At 41.1% G+C, this 17,326-nt stretch overlaps 1 protein-coding gene across 1 annotated transcript; it reads left to right on the plus strand.

The window, feature by feature from the left end:
• The first annotated feature begins 1,927 nt into the window (after window positions 1-1,927).
• LOC130946044 (uncharacterized) lies at window positions 1,928-10,508 on the plus strand. Its single transcript, XM_057874725.1, has 4 exons — window positions 1,928-1,983; window positions 2,100-2,651; window positions 10,173-10,255; window positions 10,323-10,508. Exons 2-4 carry the CDS (start codon window positions 2,102-2,104, stop codon window positions 10,506-10,508), a joined length of 819 nt encoding a protein of 272 aa, XP_057730708.1. The 5' UTR covers window positions 1,928-1,983; window positions 2,100-2,101.
• The last annotated feature ends 6,818 nt before the right edge of the window (window positions 10,509-17,326 follow it).

Raw genomic sequence — 17,326 nt, forward strand, 5'->3', positions numbered from 1 at the left:
ATACAAATTTTAAAAAATATGGATGCAATAAATTATATTGACTCATGCGTATAAATTTTTGGTAAATATAGGTGTAAATTATATATTTTTTATGTACAAACACTTATAATATTTATTGATTACATAGCATTGCTATTATAAATATTGTTACGATGGGTAACCGGAGATTAGTCCAATGGATGGCGTTCGGTGGCCCAAGTGTATGATGGAGGAGGACTCCGTGTGGGTCCGCAACTCGGGAGGCTCCGTCCGACTTGTGCTCGCGTGTGAATGGGGGGTGGTACCTGCAAAGACACTCCGATGCCTAAGTTAGCAAGGGTGTGAGCAGGTCTTAGAGAGTATTGGACTTAGGAATACCTGAGGCGTGTCAGTGTACTTATAGTGGTGAGCCAATAACCACCGTTGGAGTAGTGCCGTATCTTTAGGATAATAACCGTCCCATTATCTTAGGGAGGTTAAGATATGGCTTTATGAAGTGGTTGGAGAGATTTCAGGGGCGGTTACTCATTTGAATGAGTATTTATCTGCCAGCTAATCTCGCAACCGACTTCTTCATACCAAGTCGGGGTTAACACCGACCTCTTGGATGGAGGTGGGTGCTTTGATAGGCTTAACCTAGTGGATCAGGCCTTTCGATTGGTCCTGGGCCCTTAACATTGGGCCAGGGTATGAACAGTGCCCCTACTTGAGCCCAAATCTTTTAAAGTTTGGGTTCAAGTATTTAACTCGGGTTCGTAGTCGACTTGTTTGAAAGAACACGGATCTTGGAAACCGACGTGATTTTCGCAACTTTTGGTTTCTGACAGTTACGTCAATTCAAGCGTCGTGTCCGTTGAGGGTTTATTTAGGGATTTGAGGGCTTTGGTAACGGTGCAGTCTCATTAATGACTGCCTCGTTTTTACCATTATGCCCCTTAGCCTTTTTTATAAATACTTTCCCTCTCTTTCCATTTTCCGTTTCTGCAATCTTTCAAACTTTCTCCTTATCTTGTTCGTACTGTATCCTCGTGTTCGAAGACTTCCGTTCTTCTCCAACCTCCATTTTCGGATAAAGGTTAGTTTTGTTTTATTCATGCCATGCTTTATGTTTGCATGTTTCGCGAGTAGATAGGTTGACCTGTAGATTCTAGTTTCGAATCTCTCTTCTTTAGTGGCCGTAATTTTTGATTTTCTTTTTCTTTTTCCTTTTTGTAGGTTTTCTGCCACTTTCTTCTTTATAAAAAATGGCCTCTGTAGACATTCTTTCTCAGTGGGTTGACGATACGGTCCTTGGGGAGGAACCGTTGGTTGACGCTGAGTTTATCACCCACCTTCGTACTCACCATAGGCTCTGTACTTCGGACGAGGACGAGCCCAAATATGAATTGATAATCCCGGGTCCTGAAGACCGGGTCTGCTTTGGGAGAGTTGATGAGGCGACCCCTCACTTTTCTTTATGTATGAATGCATGATCACCCGTTTGGGTGTTTTTCTTCCTTTCTCGGATTTTGAGATATCCGTTCTGCACCACTGTAAGGTTGCCCCTACTCAACTCCACCCCAATTCCTGGGGTTTTTTGAAGATTTATCAGTTTATAAGCCACGCTCTGGACTTCCCGACTTCCTTGAGAATCTTCTTTTATCTTTTCCATATGACTAAGCCCTTTAGTGGGCTAAACAATAAACAACAATGGGTATCCTTCCGAGCCATTCAAGGTCGGAGGATTTTCACCCTTTTTGACGAATCTTTCCACGACTTCAAAAATTTCTTCTTGAAGGTTCAAGCCGTAGAGGGTCACCACCCCTTTTTCTGGATGAGCATTCCTCCCCTCGCTTTCCCCTTTACTGGCTGCCAGCCACCCCTTGCGAAAAGATTGGTCTAGATGACCTAGACGAGGTGGAGGCGGCCATTGTAGGGTTTTCCGAGAAGCGTGGGGGAAGTCCCCATACTTGGATACCAGGAAAATTCTTCAGGGTACACCGACCTTCGTTCAATCTCAAATAGGTAGTGCATGCATTCTTTATTTCCGAGTTGTTTCCGCCGACTTACATTTTGCCGACGAGTTGTTGACTTACATTTTACCAACTTGTAACTCGGTTGTTATTTGTTTTCTTTTGTAGATATGGCAAAAAAGAATGCTCAGGAGGCCTACCAAAGGGTCCGGGAGGCTAAGGCGAAGTCCCGGGCTAGGTCCGGGGTAGTCATCTCTCCTCCCCCTCCACCTCCTCCTCCTAAGAACACTGGCACTCCTACTCAACCTATTGTTCTCTCTTCCTCGAGCTTGCCCCGACCACCCCCCTCTGCCCAAATTCTCTCCGAACCCGAGAAGAAGAAGCGCAAGACTTCAGAGTCTGGCTCTTCTTCCTTCGATGGTGGGGTTAAGGCGGATGCTATGGCATTCGTCCGAAAGAACATCTATCCTTTTATACATATGGATGATGTTTCTGTTCGGAACCACCTTACCACCATGGCCGAGGAGAGTTTTAGGACGGCGGGTGTTTGCGGCAAGCTTTTGGACATTTTTGAGAAAGCTCCCCTTAGCTCCTTGGGTGCAACCTCGAGGGTTGAGGAGTTGGAGGGGAGACTTCGTATTTTTGAAAAACATGAAAAGGAGCTGAAAGAGGAGAGGGATAGGTTGAGGAAGGAGAGGGATCACCTGAAGGAGGAGGAGGGTAAGCTACGGGCCCAATGTACCTTGGAGGCTAATCTGAGGAAGACGGCGCAAGACAGCTACCACAGCTTATTTCAAGATATTGCGGCCGTGAGGAAGGATTTGCTGAATTCTCGGAACGCCTATGCCGAGTTGGAGGACTCTATCGCCGATGGTGCCGAGGAGTCTTGGAGAATTTTCTTGGAACAAGTCAGAGTTATTGCTCCCGACTTGGACCTTTCTCCACTACATCCTGACAAAGTAGTTATTGATGGCGCCATTGTTGATCCTCCTGTTCCCGAGGTCGTTTCCGAATCAGACCTGAAGACTCGGGGACAGAGGATTATTGAGTCTCCTCCTCGTCCCCAAGATGCTCCGAGTTCTTCAATCCTCACTCCGACTTCCTCTTTAGCTCCTCCTCCCGGTCCTGGTGGTGTTCCTCCTGGTGATTCCTCTACTCCGTCCAAGAAATGACTTCTTTTTATTTTGTGGCTATATGGGGGCCCGGCCTGTGGGTCCCCCTTTTTTAAACTTCTATTTATTTGCTGGTGGTTTGCGAACAATTTCCTTCTGGCCTTTTAAGGCCGTAAACAAAATATTCTGTTCGTTGCCCTTTTTTGGATAAGGGTTTTTAAACAAAATAAATGCCCTTTTTTGGATAAGGGTTTTCTAATCGGAGTAGGCGCCCCTTTTTTGGATAAGGGTTTAAGTTACTTTGCGCGTGCGCATGCTTTTTCCCATTTTGGTATGTTTGATCTTTTCGGATAAACCTTTTGTTGGCTTGCATTGTTTTTTTGAGCCTTTTCCGTGCGAAGGCTTGTATGCAAACTTTAAACTTTCTCAGGTTCTCATATCTCTTTTGTTATCCTTTATACTCAACTTTTGCTTTAGTGAGTTTTTATGACTTAGGTTATTTTTGTGATGCGCTTTTCATCTACTCGGAACTCGGTTTCCTTTTACTCAGAGTTCTGTCGAGTTTGCGTTACTCGGGCTCCTTTCGACTTAAGAGTCGGATAATTCCCGAGTTTAATGCGATCAACTCGTATAACCTCTTTACACCGACTTGTACCTCGTCGTTTCATCCTGACGACCATGTTAGGTCGGTTCATGGGATTTTCACGCTTTGTCGAGCTTAAGTCGGTGCGTTTCGTAGAAAGACTTATAAATATAGAGAAGGATATTTAAGAGAAATATAGTAATGAAAAAGATCTTTATTAATCGGGAAGGTACCTTTGTGCTACTAAGGGTCTTGACAGTATATTTTCCCTTAGCCTCTACTATGATGCCTCGTTAAAAACCCCTCTCCAGAAAAAACCCTTCTTTGGGAAAAAATCACGAAGCTGGGAAAAGAGTACATCAGGGAGTAGAGTTCGCTTTTAACTGTAGTACCTTTTCATATTACAAGCATGCCACGACCTGGGTAACTCAGTGCCATCCAGGTCGGTTACTTTATAGTAACCTTTCCCTAACACTTCTTTGATTTTGTATGGCCCTTTCCAATTTGCGGCGAGCTTTCCTTCCCCTGACTTGTTGACTCCAATGTCGTTTCTGATTAGGACCAAGTCGTCTACAGCAAATGTTCTTCGAATGACTTTTTTGTTGTATCTGGTAGCCATTCTTTGCTTTAATGCTGCTTCTCTTATCTGGGCGTTCTCTCGGACTTCGTGGAGCAAGTCAAGCTCCTCTTTGTGCCCCTGTACATTTCCGACCTCATCGTGAAGAATTACCCTTGGGTTTTGCTCACTGATTTCTATAGGAATCATGGCTTCTACGCCGTAGACTAATCGGAAGGGTGTTTCTCCTGTGGCGGATTGGGGGGTCGTCCTATAAGCCCATAGCACTTGGGGGAGCTCTTCGGCCCAAGCTCCCTTTGCTTCCTGTAATCTTTTCTTCAAACCTGCCAGTATGACCTTGTTAGCTGCCTCGGCTTGCCCATTGGCTTGTGGGTGTTCTACCGAGGTGAATTGATGTTTGATTTTCATGCTGGCAACCAAACTTCTGAAGGTGGCGTCGGTGAACTGGGTCCCATTATCAGTGGTGATGGAATAAGGTATTCCATACCTTGTGATAATGTTTTTGTAGAGGAACCTGCGACTTCTTTGGGCTGTGATGGTGGCTAGTGGTTCTGCTTCTATCCACTTTGTAAAGTAATCTATTCCCACGATCAAGTATTTGACTTGTCCTGGTGCTTGGGGAAAAGGACCTAACAAGTCCATTCCCCATTTTGCGAAAGGCCAGGGGGAAGTTATACTGATGAGCTCTTCTGGTGGAGCCACGTGGAAATTCGCATGCATCTGGCATGGCTGGCATTTTTTCACAAAGTCTGTAGCATCTTTCTGCAAGGTCGGCCAATAGAATCCTGCTCGGATTACTTTCCTGGCCAACGATCTTGCTCCGAGATGATTTCCGCAGATTCCACTATGTACTTCCTCTAACACCTCGGTGGTTCTTGAGGTCGGTACGCACTTCAGTAATGGTGTTGATATCCCTCTTCTGTAAAGGACATTTTTCACCAATGTATAATGTTGTGCTTCCCTTCGGATCTTTTTAGCCTCTTTCTCCTCTTTAGGGAGGATGTCGAATTTCAGGTATTCGACTAAGGGATTCATCCATCCGAGGTTTAGGCCGACTACCTCAAGTACCTCTTGTTCATCTTCCGTTTTTGTTACCGAGGGTTCTTGGAGAGTTTCTTGAATCAGGCTTCTGTTGTTCCCTCCAGGTTTGGTACTTGCTAACTTGGATAGGGCGTCGGCTCTGCTATTTAGATCCCGAGTTATATGCTTGACCTCGCTTTCCGCAAAGTGCCCTAGGTGTTCCAAGGTTTTTTCCAAGTATTTCTTCATGTTGGGATCCTTCGCCTGATATTCTCCACTTATTTGGGAAGTCACCACTTGTGAGTCACTGTAGATCATCACCTTTGTAGCGCCAACTTCTTCTGCTAACTTTAATCCGGCAATCAAGGCTTCGTATTCTGCCTGATTGTTTGAAGCCGGAAATTCAAATTTTAAGGAGACCTCTATCTGGGTTCCTTTTCCGTCTACCAATATTATGCCTGCGCCGCTCCCTGTTTTATTGGAGGATCCGTCTACATAGAGTTCCCATGTAGTCGGTTTCTCCTCTTGTTCTCCTGCATACTCTGCAATAAAGTCGGCAAGGCACTGGGCTTTGATTGCTGCCCGAGTTTCATATTTCAAATCGAACTCGGAGAGTTCTATTGCCCATTGAACCATTCTCCCTGCAACATCCGTTTTTTGGAGGATTTGCTTCATGGGTTGGTTCGTACGGACTCTTATTGTATGAGCCTGAAAGTAAGGTCGTAGTCTTCGTGAGGCTATCACTAAGGAGTAGGCAAACTTCTCTAGTTTGTGGTACCTTAGCTCAGGGCCTTGTAGAACCTTACTGGTAAAATAGACCGGGTGTTGACCAACCTCGTCTTCTCGGACCAGGGCTGAGGAGACAGCCCTGTTTGCCACGGATAGGTATAGGACGGGGTCTTTTCCCGGTATTGGTCGGGTTAAGATAGGAGGTTGGCTTAAGAATTTTTTGAACTCTTGGAACGCCTCCTCACATTCCGGAGTCCATTCAAACTGGCATCCCTTCCTTAACAAGGAGAATAATGGAAGGGATTTTAGTGCCGATCCTGCCAAAAATCTGGAGAGGGCTGCAAGTCGGCCATTGAGCTGTTGAACCTCTCTTAAACAAGTCGGGCTCTTCATTTCTAGGATAGCTCTGCATTTGTCGGGATTGGCCTCAATCCCTCTTTGTGTTAGCATGAAGCCTAGAAATTTCCCTGCTTCTACTGCGAAGGCGCATTTTGCGGGATTTAGTCTCATCCCATGCGACCTTATAGTGTTGAAGACTTGTGAGAGGTCGGTTAAGGGGTCGACTTCTTGCTTGGTTTTTACTAACATGTCGTTGACGTATACCTCCATTAAGCTCCCTAAATGGGGGGAAAATACTTTGTTCATCAGCCTTTGGTACGTGGCTCCTGCATTCTTCAGTCCGAATGGCATGACCACGTAGCAATAGTTGGCTTTTGGTGTGATGAACGATGTTTTTTCTTGGTCGGGCTCGTGCATCGGGATTTGGTTATATCCCGAGTAGGCGTCCATGAATGATAGGTATTGGTACCCTGAGCTGGAGTCTACTAGGATATCAATACTTGGTAAGGGATAAGGGTCCTTAGGACAGGCCTTATTCAGGTCGGTATAGTCGACGCACATCCTCCATTTACCGTTTTGTTTTTTGACTAGCACTACATTGGCTAGCCATGTTGGGTATTTGACCTCTCTGATGAAGCCGGCTTCCAGGAGCGCCTGTACTTGCTCTTCTACTATGGAGGCCCTCTCTGGGCCGAGTTTGCGTCTCCTTTGCTGTACAGGTCGGGACCCTGGGCAAACCGAGAGCCTATGAGACATGAGCTCGGGATCAATCCCGGGCATGTCGGAAGCCTTCCAGGCGAAGAGGTCGGAATTAGCTTTTAGGAGTTCACCCAACCTTTGTTTCAGGGTTTCCCCTAGGTTGGCTCCTATGTAAGTCGTTTTTCCTTCCTCTTTACCGACTTGTATCTCCTCGGTTTTTCCTCCCGGCTGGGGTCGTAGCTCTTCTCTTGTCCTTGTCCCACCTAACTCTATGGTGTGGACTTCTTTGCCCTTTCCTCTCAGATTTAGGCTTTCGTTGTAGCACTTCCTTGCCAATTTTTGGTCTCCCCTCACCGTTGCTATTCCTCCTGGAGTCGGGAATTTCATGCAGAGGTGAGGAGTTGACACTACTGCTCCAAGTCGATTAAGGGTAGTTCTGCCAATTAAGGCATTGTAGGCTGACCCTTCATCGATGACTATAAAGTCTATACTCAGAGTCCTTGATTTTTCCCCTTTTCCAAAGGTGGTGTGAAGGGGTAAAAATCCCAGTGGCTTTATTGGCGTATCCCCTAACCCATATAGAGTGTCGGGGTAAGCTCTCAGTTCTTTTTCATCTAACCCTAGTTTGTCGAAGGCGGGCTTGAAAAGGATGTCCGCCGAGCTTCCTTGGTCTACTAGGGTTCTGTGGAGATGGGCGTTGGCTAGGATCATAGTTATCACCACGGGGTCATCATGCCCGGGGATTATCCCTTGCCCATCTTCTTTCGTGAATGAGATAGTGGGGAGGTCGGGTGTCTCATCCCCGACCTGATAGACTCTTTTGAGATGTCTTTTGCGAGAAGATTTGGTGATCCCACCTCCCGCAAATCCTCCTGAGATCATGTGGATATGTCTCTCTGGGGTTTGTGGTGGCGGATCTCTCCTGTCCATGTCATCCCGCTTTCTCTTTCCATGGATGTCCGACCTCTCCATGAGATATCTATCAAGCCGGCCTTCTCTAGCCAGCTTTTCTATCACATTTTTGAGGTCGTAACAGTCGTTGGTGGAGTGACCATATATTTTATGGTACTCACAATACTCGCTGCGACTTCCCCCTTTTTTGTTTTTAATAGGTCTTGGGGGTGGCAGCCTTTCAGTGTTGCATATCTCTCTGTATACATCCACTATAGAAGTCTTTAGAGGAGTATAAGAGTGATACTTTCTGGGCCTTTCGAGACCGGGTTCTTCCTTCTTCCTGACTTCCCTTTCCCTCTCCCTAGGGGAGAAAGTGGGTCCAGGTCGTGAACCTAGGTCTCTTAATTTGGCATTCTCTTCCATGTTGATGTACTTCTCGGCCCTTTCTTGTACATCACTTAGAGAGACGGGGTGTCTTTTAGATATGGACTGTGAGAAGGGACCTTCTCTAAGTCCGTTGACTAACCCCATTATTACTGCCTCCGTGGGCAGGTCTTGGATTTCTAAACATGCTTTATTGAACCTTTCCATATAGGCTCGTAGAGATTCTCCGACCTCCTGTTTTATCCCCAGGAGGCTCGGTGCATGTTTTACCTTATCTTTTTGGATTGAGAACCTCATCAAGAATTTTCTTGAGAGGTCTTCAAAACTGGTGATGGATCTTGGGGGAAGGCTATCGAACCACTTCATCGCTGCTTTCGACAAAGTGGTCGGGAAAGCCTTGCATCTCGTAGCGTCGGAGGCGTCAGCTAGATACATCCGACTTTTGAAGTTGCTAAGATGATGCTTTGGATCCGTAGTTCCATCATAGAGGTCCATATCAGGGCTTTTGAAGTTCGTTGGAACTTTTGCCCTCATTATGTCCTCGCTGAAAGGATCTTCTCCGCCTGGGGGTTGATCTTCTCCTTCGTCGCGGGAGTTCTTGAGAGAGGATTCTAGCTGCAAGAGTTTTCTTTCCAACTCTCTTCGCCGTTCCATCTCTTCCTTAAGGTACCTTTCGGTTTCCTTTTGCCTCTCCCGCTCTTGTTCCAATTGCTCCAGGCGGCTATGGACTAGTCCCATCAATTCTGTTACGTGGGATGGTCCACCCTTTTCTGATTCACGTCCATCTGAGGAGTTTACCTTTGGATTCTTCATTCCAGAGGTACCCTCTCTGTGTTGGTCGTTATCTTGATGTTGGGCTGTGTCTTCATTGTCGTTGCCCAGGCCTAGATTCTCTTGCTCAGAATCTGTTTCAACATGGCCTTCTTCATGGGATCTTTCTGCCATCAAGGGATGATCTCTCGGGTCCCCGGCAACGGCGCCAATGTTACGATGGGTAACCGGAGATTAGTCCAATGGATGGCGTTCGGCGGCCCAAGTGTATGATGGAGGAGGACTCCGTGTGGGTCCGCAACTCGGGAGGCTCCGTCCGACTTGTGCTCGCGTGTGAATGGGGGGTGGTACCTGCAAAGACACTCCGATGCCTAAGTTAGCAAGGGTGTGAGCAGGTCTTAGAGAGTATTGGACTTAGGAATACCTGAGGCGTGTCAGTGTACTTATAGTGGTGAGCCAATAACCACCGTTGGAGTAGTGCCGTATCTTTAGGATAATAACCGTCCCATTATCTTAGGGAGGTTAAGATATGGCTTTATGAAGTGGTTGGAGAGATTTCAGGGGCGGTTACTCATTTGAATGAGTATTTATCTGCCAGCTAATCTCGCAACCGACTTCTTCATACCAAGTCGGGGTTAACACCGACCTCTTGGATGGAGGTGGGTGCTTTGATAGGCTTAACCTAGTGGATCAGGCCTTTCGATTGGTCCTGGGCCCTTAACATTGGGCCAGGGTATGAACAAATATATATTTAATTCATAAGTTATTTCATCGACTAAAAATAATATTGTGAATGGATTAGACTGCAAAAATATCAATTAAACAAAGAAATTTCGTTTTACTTAAAAAAAAATTGCTATTGGATAAACGTTGATATTTATATACAATGATATTTTTATTTGGATAAATTAATTAAAATTGAAAGAGAAAAGATAACAAATAAATGATAGTAATAACTAACCTTAAAATCATGAAATGAATGAATAATAATTAATGTTCACTAAATTGAAATAGGAATTTCTGCCATAATAAAGTATTTGTATTATATAGATCAACGTTTATTCTAAGTTTTCACGTTATGTTATGCCATTGTCAAGATACATTGTTACGCTCACTGTTTTTTTTGGGTATAGAGGGTCGCAGCGGGATCTCACATGATGGGAGGCATGAAAGTGATGAAGAGAGGGATGCTCTTATACAATTAGAGGAGGAGGACGTAAGGAATGGGATTGACAACTGCATCAATAGTAAATGTTTTTTGACATGAACTATGGAGGGTGTAGTTTGAGCTATTTGAGGGAGGCCGGAAGGTTTTCGAGTCATGGAGGCTGGCACAATCAAATCGATTCCAATTTTCGTTTGACAGGGAATGGGATATTATGAAAATTGAGAAGGGTTCTCTTTTGCTCTTCATGGACTATGCGTTGCATGTTCGCCGTTGGAGGACGGGGGTGTGTATGGAGGAGTAGCTGATCTCTAATATCCCAATTAGAATCGTTTAAAGATTTGGAGGTGGCTGGGAAGTTTGGGTTAAGGACCGGTAAGGCAATGGAGGTAGGATTGTTTGACGTTAAAGGGAGAGAAACTCGGATTATTAAAGCAAGAATAGATATGGAGGGAAGCCGAGAAGTTAAAGACTCACTAAGGGTTACAGGGCTAGACAAATTCAAAATTGATGTATGGGTACAATATGAAAGGCTAGGGACGGTGTGCACATATTGTGCAAAAATAGGACATGATTATAAATCATGTATTGCCTTCATGGAAGACTCAAAGGAGAACAAAATGAAGGAGGACAAAATAGGAGAGTGGATTCGGGCAAACCGAATTGGGATGCGGGTGAACACTAAGGAGAACAATGTACATCAAAAAGAGAGAAAGCATTTCAATTCAGCCAGCCTCTTCGTAAGAAAAAGCCACTGTCAAATTGTCCAATAGAGCGTTTTTCGAATTTGTCCAATAGAACCAAAATGACAGCAATGTTACTTCTGTTTGCAAAGGAAAATTCAAGAGGTTGAAATAGAGGTTGAAACGGAGGTGGTGTATGGTGTAAAAAGAAGGGCTGAAGAGGATATGGAGATAGAGTTGGATCTAAAGAATGTTGCTGCTAAAAGTAACAAGGATCAAGAGATGGTGGAGGGTGCTAGCCATTCAATGGCACCCACTGCACCATGAGACCAAATCCCACTCCCCCGAGATGATTTTTCTCTGTGAAACAAAAATCGGTCTCGAATTGTCAAACATAAACTCAGAACATGTGGATATCAAAGTTTTACTATGGTAGACCCGAATGAAAGCTCAAGAGGAATGGCTCTAGCTTGGAAGGACTTTGTAGAGGTACAAATTCTGTTCTAAAATTTATTTTCCATAATTGTTACAATAAAAGATGAGATTAAGAATGTGACATGGGAGCTGGTGGGTGTTTACTTGAGTACAAATGAACAAAAGTGAGTCCTCCAATATGATGAACTCTCTGTCCGACTTCAGCAGTTCAAAGGAAAGGTAATCATCTTGGGGGATTTCAATGCTATTAAGTGTAATGAGGAAAAGGAGGGGAAACTTTTGAGGTCTGTAGCTTTCAAGAAAAATTTTAATGAATTTATTGATGGAAATAAGCTAGTTGATTTGGGCATGATAGGACAACGTTACACATGGTCTGATAGGAGGATGAAGGATGATTTTATTAAGGAAAGGCTAGATTGTTTTATGGGTGGAATGGAGTGGAGGGAGCAGTTTGAAGCTGTCATGGTTAGAAGATTGTCTGAGAATGGTTTGGATCATGCTCTGCTTTTGCTTGATTCAGATCCTCTTAGATGGACTACTAAAAAAAGGTTTAAATTCCAGGAGAAGTGGTGTGTGGTAGAAGACATAAGGGGGGTTGATCATGGAGGTGTAGAGCATGGAAGTGCAAGGCTCTCTTATGTTTTCTCTAGCCCAAAAACTGAAGGCGTGTAGGCATTGAATAGTGCAATGGCAACAGAATATCAAACCTAACTCGAAAAAAGCAATTGATGAGCTAAGCTTGCAGTTAGATCAACGGACAACAAGAGTGTTTGAAGATGAGGAGATAGGGGAATCGGAGAAAAGGTCAGAAGATGAATTGCTAAAAGAAGAGAGTTTTTGGAAGAAAAAATCTAGATGTAAGTGGTTAAAAGAGGGAGACAACAACACAAAATTTTTCTACCAAATATTTCAAGCTAGAAACCCAAAAAACAAAATCTAGGGACTAGTTGAAAACAATGGTAAAGTTGCCTCGAACCCACAAAGCATAGCATTGGTGGCTGAAAATAATTTTCAACCATTGGATTCTGGTGATGGTTTTGATGATTTCAAGCCATCGGTTACAAGTTTCATGAATCGTAGACAATTGAGACATGTCTCCTTAGAGGAAACTAAGATAGCAACTTTCAGTCTATGTCTTTAGACATGGCTTCTGGCTTTGTTCGTGCATCTTAACAACAAACTTACCATTTTAGTTTGAAAATGTTCTTCTGGGAATCAATGGCACAAGCTCATGGTTCACAATGTGGATTTTGTACACCTGGTTTTGTTATGTCCATGTATGCATTATTGCTGTCAAGTGAAACCCCGCCTAATAAAGAGCAATCGAAGAATGTCTTGCTGGAAATTTATGCCCGTGCACTGGTTACCGACCAGTAGTTGATGTATTTCGTGTCTTTGTCAAACCTAATGATATGTTATATAATGTGAAGTGTGTGATAGGTCAAGCATGCTTGCATCTTCATTCTTCATGTTCTTATAGCTCTTCATGTTTCAGACCCATGACCTCATGAAGTACTCTTTTATCAATTGAAAAGTTACTCTGTAAAACATCAGAAAATAAGTCACAAGAAATTTTTTTTGTTGAATATTAATTCTATATTGAGTTTTTGGGATCGTTATTTTACGGTTTAAAAGAGAAGTTTTCTATCATGCAAATCTTTCCTAAATATATTGCATGTACCTTTTAGCAACTCATTATATTGCTTTTGTTATGTTTGGTTTATTTCTTATCTTTAGGCAAATTATGTCTTCTACTTATCAGTAGAATGCTTGATTACATGTTTAACATAATGTATACTCAGCTGATAATCTATCAATGCTTGTTTCTGGCTAAAAATGTACCAGCTGATAATAAAATTGGGCCTATTGTTTATGATGAGGAGCTTTTTACCATAGAATATGTAACCTGTGTGGATCAAGTATATAACTTACTGAATAATATCTAACTTTTGACTAGGGTCTAGCTATACAACAAATATCTCCTTTAAAATCTCACTTCAAATCGATATGAATTGACCACTTCTATGTACTTTCCCCTACAGAAATGGGCTACAAAAAATACTTGGCCTTTTTACATTTTTTGACGATTCATTCTTTAAAAACTTTAAAAACCTGAGAAGTTTTGACTTTCTGTTTTTTTTTGTTAATTTTGTTTGCAATGTTTGGACATGTCATTTTGGCCCTCACCGAGAATGCAGTCTGTTGGTCATGAACTAGTTGTTGCGCCAATGAGCCTTAGCTCAAGTGGCACATACTCCTCTTTCTTACCAAGAGGTCTTGAGTTCAAGCCTCATGTAGTGCAAGCTTAATCAAAAAAGAGGATATCATGTGTGTGTGGGTGTGGTGTGTGTGAGTGCGAAACCTAGGATTGGGGGTTGTCCAATCCATCGACCAAAAAAAACAAAAAAAAAAAAAACTAGTTGTTGCAGCATATATCTTTGGGAACGACCTTGATCCCAGGTCTGCAACTAAATTTCTTCTGATGTACCATCATCTCTGTCATTCGTAGAGTCAAAGTAGCATGAATTGTTATCTAATATTTGTTGGCAGTAAGATGTAGGTGGAGAACGACCATTGCACTGGGGAACAACAGGCCTTGTGGACATTGCACCTGGGACAAGAGGTCATCGACAACATAAGTTTCCATAATAATTGTCATATTTTTCAATGTCCAAGGATTAAGAGAAAAACTCTGCGTACAAGCGATTAGGGCTTGTAAGTATTACAAGTCAATTAAATTCTAACCCCCAAAATTCGCTGCAAGTGCTACATCCCTTACACGTGCTACATCCCTTCTTCTTCTCCTTTTTTTTCGATCGTTCTTTTCTCCTCCTTTCTCACTGGTTTGTTCTTTGTCGTTGACGTTAGTTCCTCCACATACTGTTACGGCACGTTTTCATTGCACCTTCTTCTTCTTCTTGCTGCACGTTCTTCTTCCTCTTCCTCTTCTTCTTCTTTTGTTTCTTGCATTCTCTTTCTCCTTCTTCATTTACGTGCTTTTCTCTCTGTTTTCTTTTTCGTTATTCTCGATTTCTATTGTTTTTTGACATCAAGCTCTGAAATCGTTTTTGAAGAAGAAGAAGTAGCAGAAGATGAGAAGGAGAAAGAGAAAGAGTTCTGAATTATGCATGATTTTGGGTGTGGTGAATTCCTGTAACCGTTTGGGTGTATTTCTGTAATCTCTTGGGTGTATTTTATGTAATCGTTTGGGTGTATTTCTGTAATCTCTTGGGTGTATTTTATGTAATCGTTTGGGTGTATTTCTGTAATGCTTGCCATTTTTTCTGAAATGAAAAATACACCCATAGATATCAGTTAGATATCACTCAAATACACCCAAATGATTACAGATATACATCTAAAGAATTACAGAAAATACACCCAAATGGTTACAAGAATTCACCCAAACGATTATAGGAATACACCCAAAGGGTTACAGAAAATACACCCAAAGGATTTAAGAAAATACACTCAAAATTCATTGAAGTACATCTTATGCATAATTCAGAACTCTTTCTCTTTCTCCTCCTCATCTTCTGCTGCTTCTTCTTCTTCAAAAACGATTTTACCATGAAAAATCGAAAAAAAAACGAGAAAACAGAGAGAAAAGACGTAAATGAAGAAGAAGAAGAGGAAAACGAGGAAGAAGAACGTGCAGAAACAAAAGAAAAGGAGAAGAAGAAGAGTAAGAGGAAGAAGAACGTGCAGCAAGAAGAAGAAGAATTTCAGAAACCATGAAAATCGAAAAAAAACGAAGAGGAAGAGAAAGAGGAAGAGGAAGAGGAAGAAGAAGAAGACGAAGACGAAGACGAAGAAGAAGAAGAAGAGAAGAAGAAGAAGACGAAGAGGAACCGTTTGAGTGGGGCGCGTGTAATTACGCTCCATTCAAAATGAGTTAATGTGCGTGTTAATGAAGTTTGGACTGATAACTTGTAAAACTTGTACGGCCTTTTTACTTGTATGTGTAGCAGGCCCCAAGGATTAAATTTGTTTCAAGCGTAACGACATGCGAATTGCTTGTCCAAACAAGGTAATCAACTTGGTGGTGGCAATGCTGTCTGCAAAAAAAAGGTGACAAACAAAGGTGGTGGCTGCCTACGACCTTTGCGATTAGTGTGGTCCTTTATGATGTTTTATATTTCTCTTTCGCTTTGTTAGAATACTGGTTGGCCATCTAAATTCCTTGACACTGCACCTGTGTAGCAAATTGCATTGTGCCAAACTATGAACCGCAAGTCAACTTTGGACTACCATCACGGCTAAGTATATGAGTTTGGCCGACAATCTGCTAAAGGTGTGCAAAATCAGCTTAGATGCTTTCCATGTAATAAGTTATGTCCTGATAAAAAAATTTAAGTAACTCCTGGTTCCATTTGTGTATAAAGATTTATGTTCTCCTTTACACTGGGAGCCACTGGTATTTGATGTTTGTAGACATGTGGGAACAGAAATTGTTTTACCTAGATTCATTGAAGTGCACTCATGAACGACAAGCTTCGTTTACTTTAGTCACACCCCCGCGTTTATGTTTGCGGTTTGGACTACGGTGATTGGGTAGCACAATCTTCTACGCTATGCTCCTTCCGCTTACTTCCTGTCTCCTCCTGTCACAAGAACAGCAACATGTGTCTCCTACATGGTCTATCCAGCTCATTTTAGCAATCGCTGACAAAAATTAAAGTTAGCACGGTAGCATGACCCTAAAAAGGAAGGAGGGGAGTCACATTGCCATTTTCTAATTGTTGGGAAGCAACTTGTCTATTTTTGTATCGAAAAACGGCCAAAGAAGATATTTAGTGTGTGTTTGGATTTCAGTTTGCGAAAGTAAGTTTGTATAAAATTGATTTTACAAAATTGATTTTGATGAAAAGTAAGTTTGAGTTAACGTGATTTATGTTTGGCAATATTTGTATCAAAATTGATTATAGCAAAATAAATGTTGTTTGGATTATACTACTCAAAATCACTTTTAGATGAAAAATTACTAAAAGAGACATCAATTTATTTTTTTATATATATGCAAAAACATAATCTAACAAAAATAATATAAAAAATATTTATTATATAAATAAATAAATATAATAAAAAAGTATGAAAGAGAGTACTATAAATTTTATAATGTTAAACAAAAAAAATATTCTATACTTTTTCTAATATTACCCGTACTCTTTAATTTAGTATTATTTGAACTATAAATTTTCATTATTTATGGTTCTATTGTTACTTATAATTAATTTTTATTTATTTTATCTATTTATAGGATCATAGTTTATATTATACAAAATTTAGATAATAAACGTAGTATATATTAATTACAATTACAAATTTTACAAAGTCAAAATAAAAATAAAAAAATTAATATAAAACAAAGATAGAGTACATCAAAAAATAGAAAAAAAATCATACAAATAAAAAATAATACAAATTTCATAAAATCAACCACTATATCTATGAACAAAAATACAATAAAAACTAAATAAATACATATGAATAAATAAATAAAAAAATTTCATACACAATAAATACAATGTAGTAAAAGATAGAAAAAAAAGAATTCATATGAACAAAAAATAATAAAAAATCAAAAATTAAAAAATCTGAAAAATTATAGCACTACAAAAAATAAAAAAATCAACAATATTTGTCATATGAATAAAAAATACAATAAAATAAATAAAAAATCATATAAACAAAGTCAAACAAAAATAAAAAAATTCATAAAAAAAATACATATAAAAATAGTATAGAAATGATAAAAAAACTCATAAAAACATAAAATCATAAATCATAACACTAAAAATTAAATATGAAAATGAGTATTAAAAATAATAAAAAAATTAAAATATTCAATTTACTAGTAATTGAAACAAATCTGAATGATTTTGATGGAAAAAAAATGGAAGAAAGAACTATGAAAAAGTAGAAAGAACTACACAGTGAAATTTATAGTTATTGGTATCCTTCTTATAGAAGAAAATAAAGGGTAAGGTTGGTAAAAAAGAAC

The sequence above is a fragment of the Arachis stenosperma genome, chromosome 8, assembly GCF_014773155.1.
Source record: "Arachis stenosperma cultivar V10309 chromosome 8, arast.V10309.gnm1.PFL2, whole genome shotgun sequence".
Taxonomy (NCBI): Eukaryota; Viridiplantae; Streptophyta; class Magnoliopsida; order Fabales; family Fabaceae; genus Arachis; species Arachis stenosperma.

Excerpts from the sequence above, each read along its gene's own strand:
- LOC130946044 (XM_057874725.1), top strand. The coding sequence starts at position 2,102 with ATGGCAAAAAAGAATGCTCAGGAGGCCTACCAAAGGGTCCGGGAGGCT. Across the intron at positions 2,652-10,172 it reads TCACCTGAAGGAGGAGGAGG|AGGGTCGCAGCGGGATCTCA; the intron begins GTAAGCTACGGG and ends TTTTGGGTATAG. Across the intron at positions 10,256-10,322 it reads TACAATTAGAGGAGGAGGAC|TTTGAGCTATTTGAGGGAGG; the intron begins GTAAGGAATGGG and ends TGGAGGGTGTAG.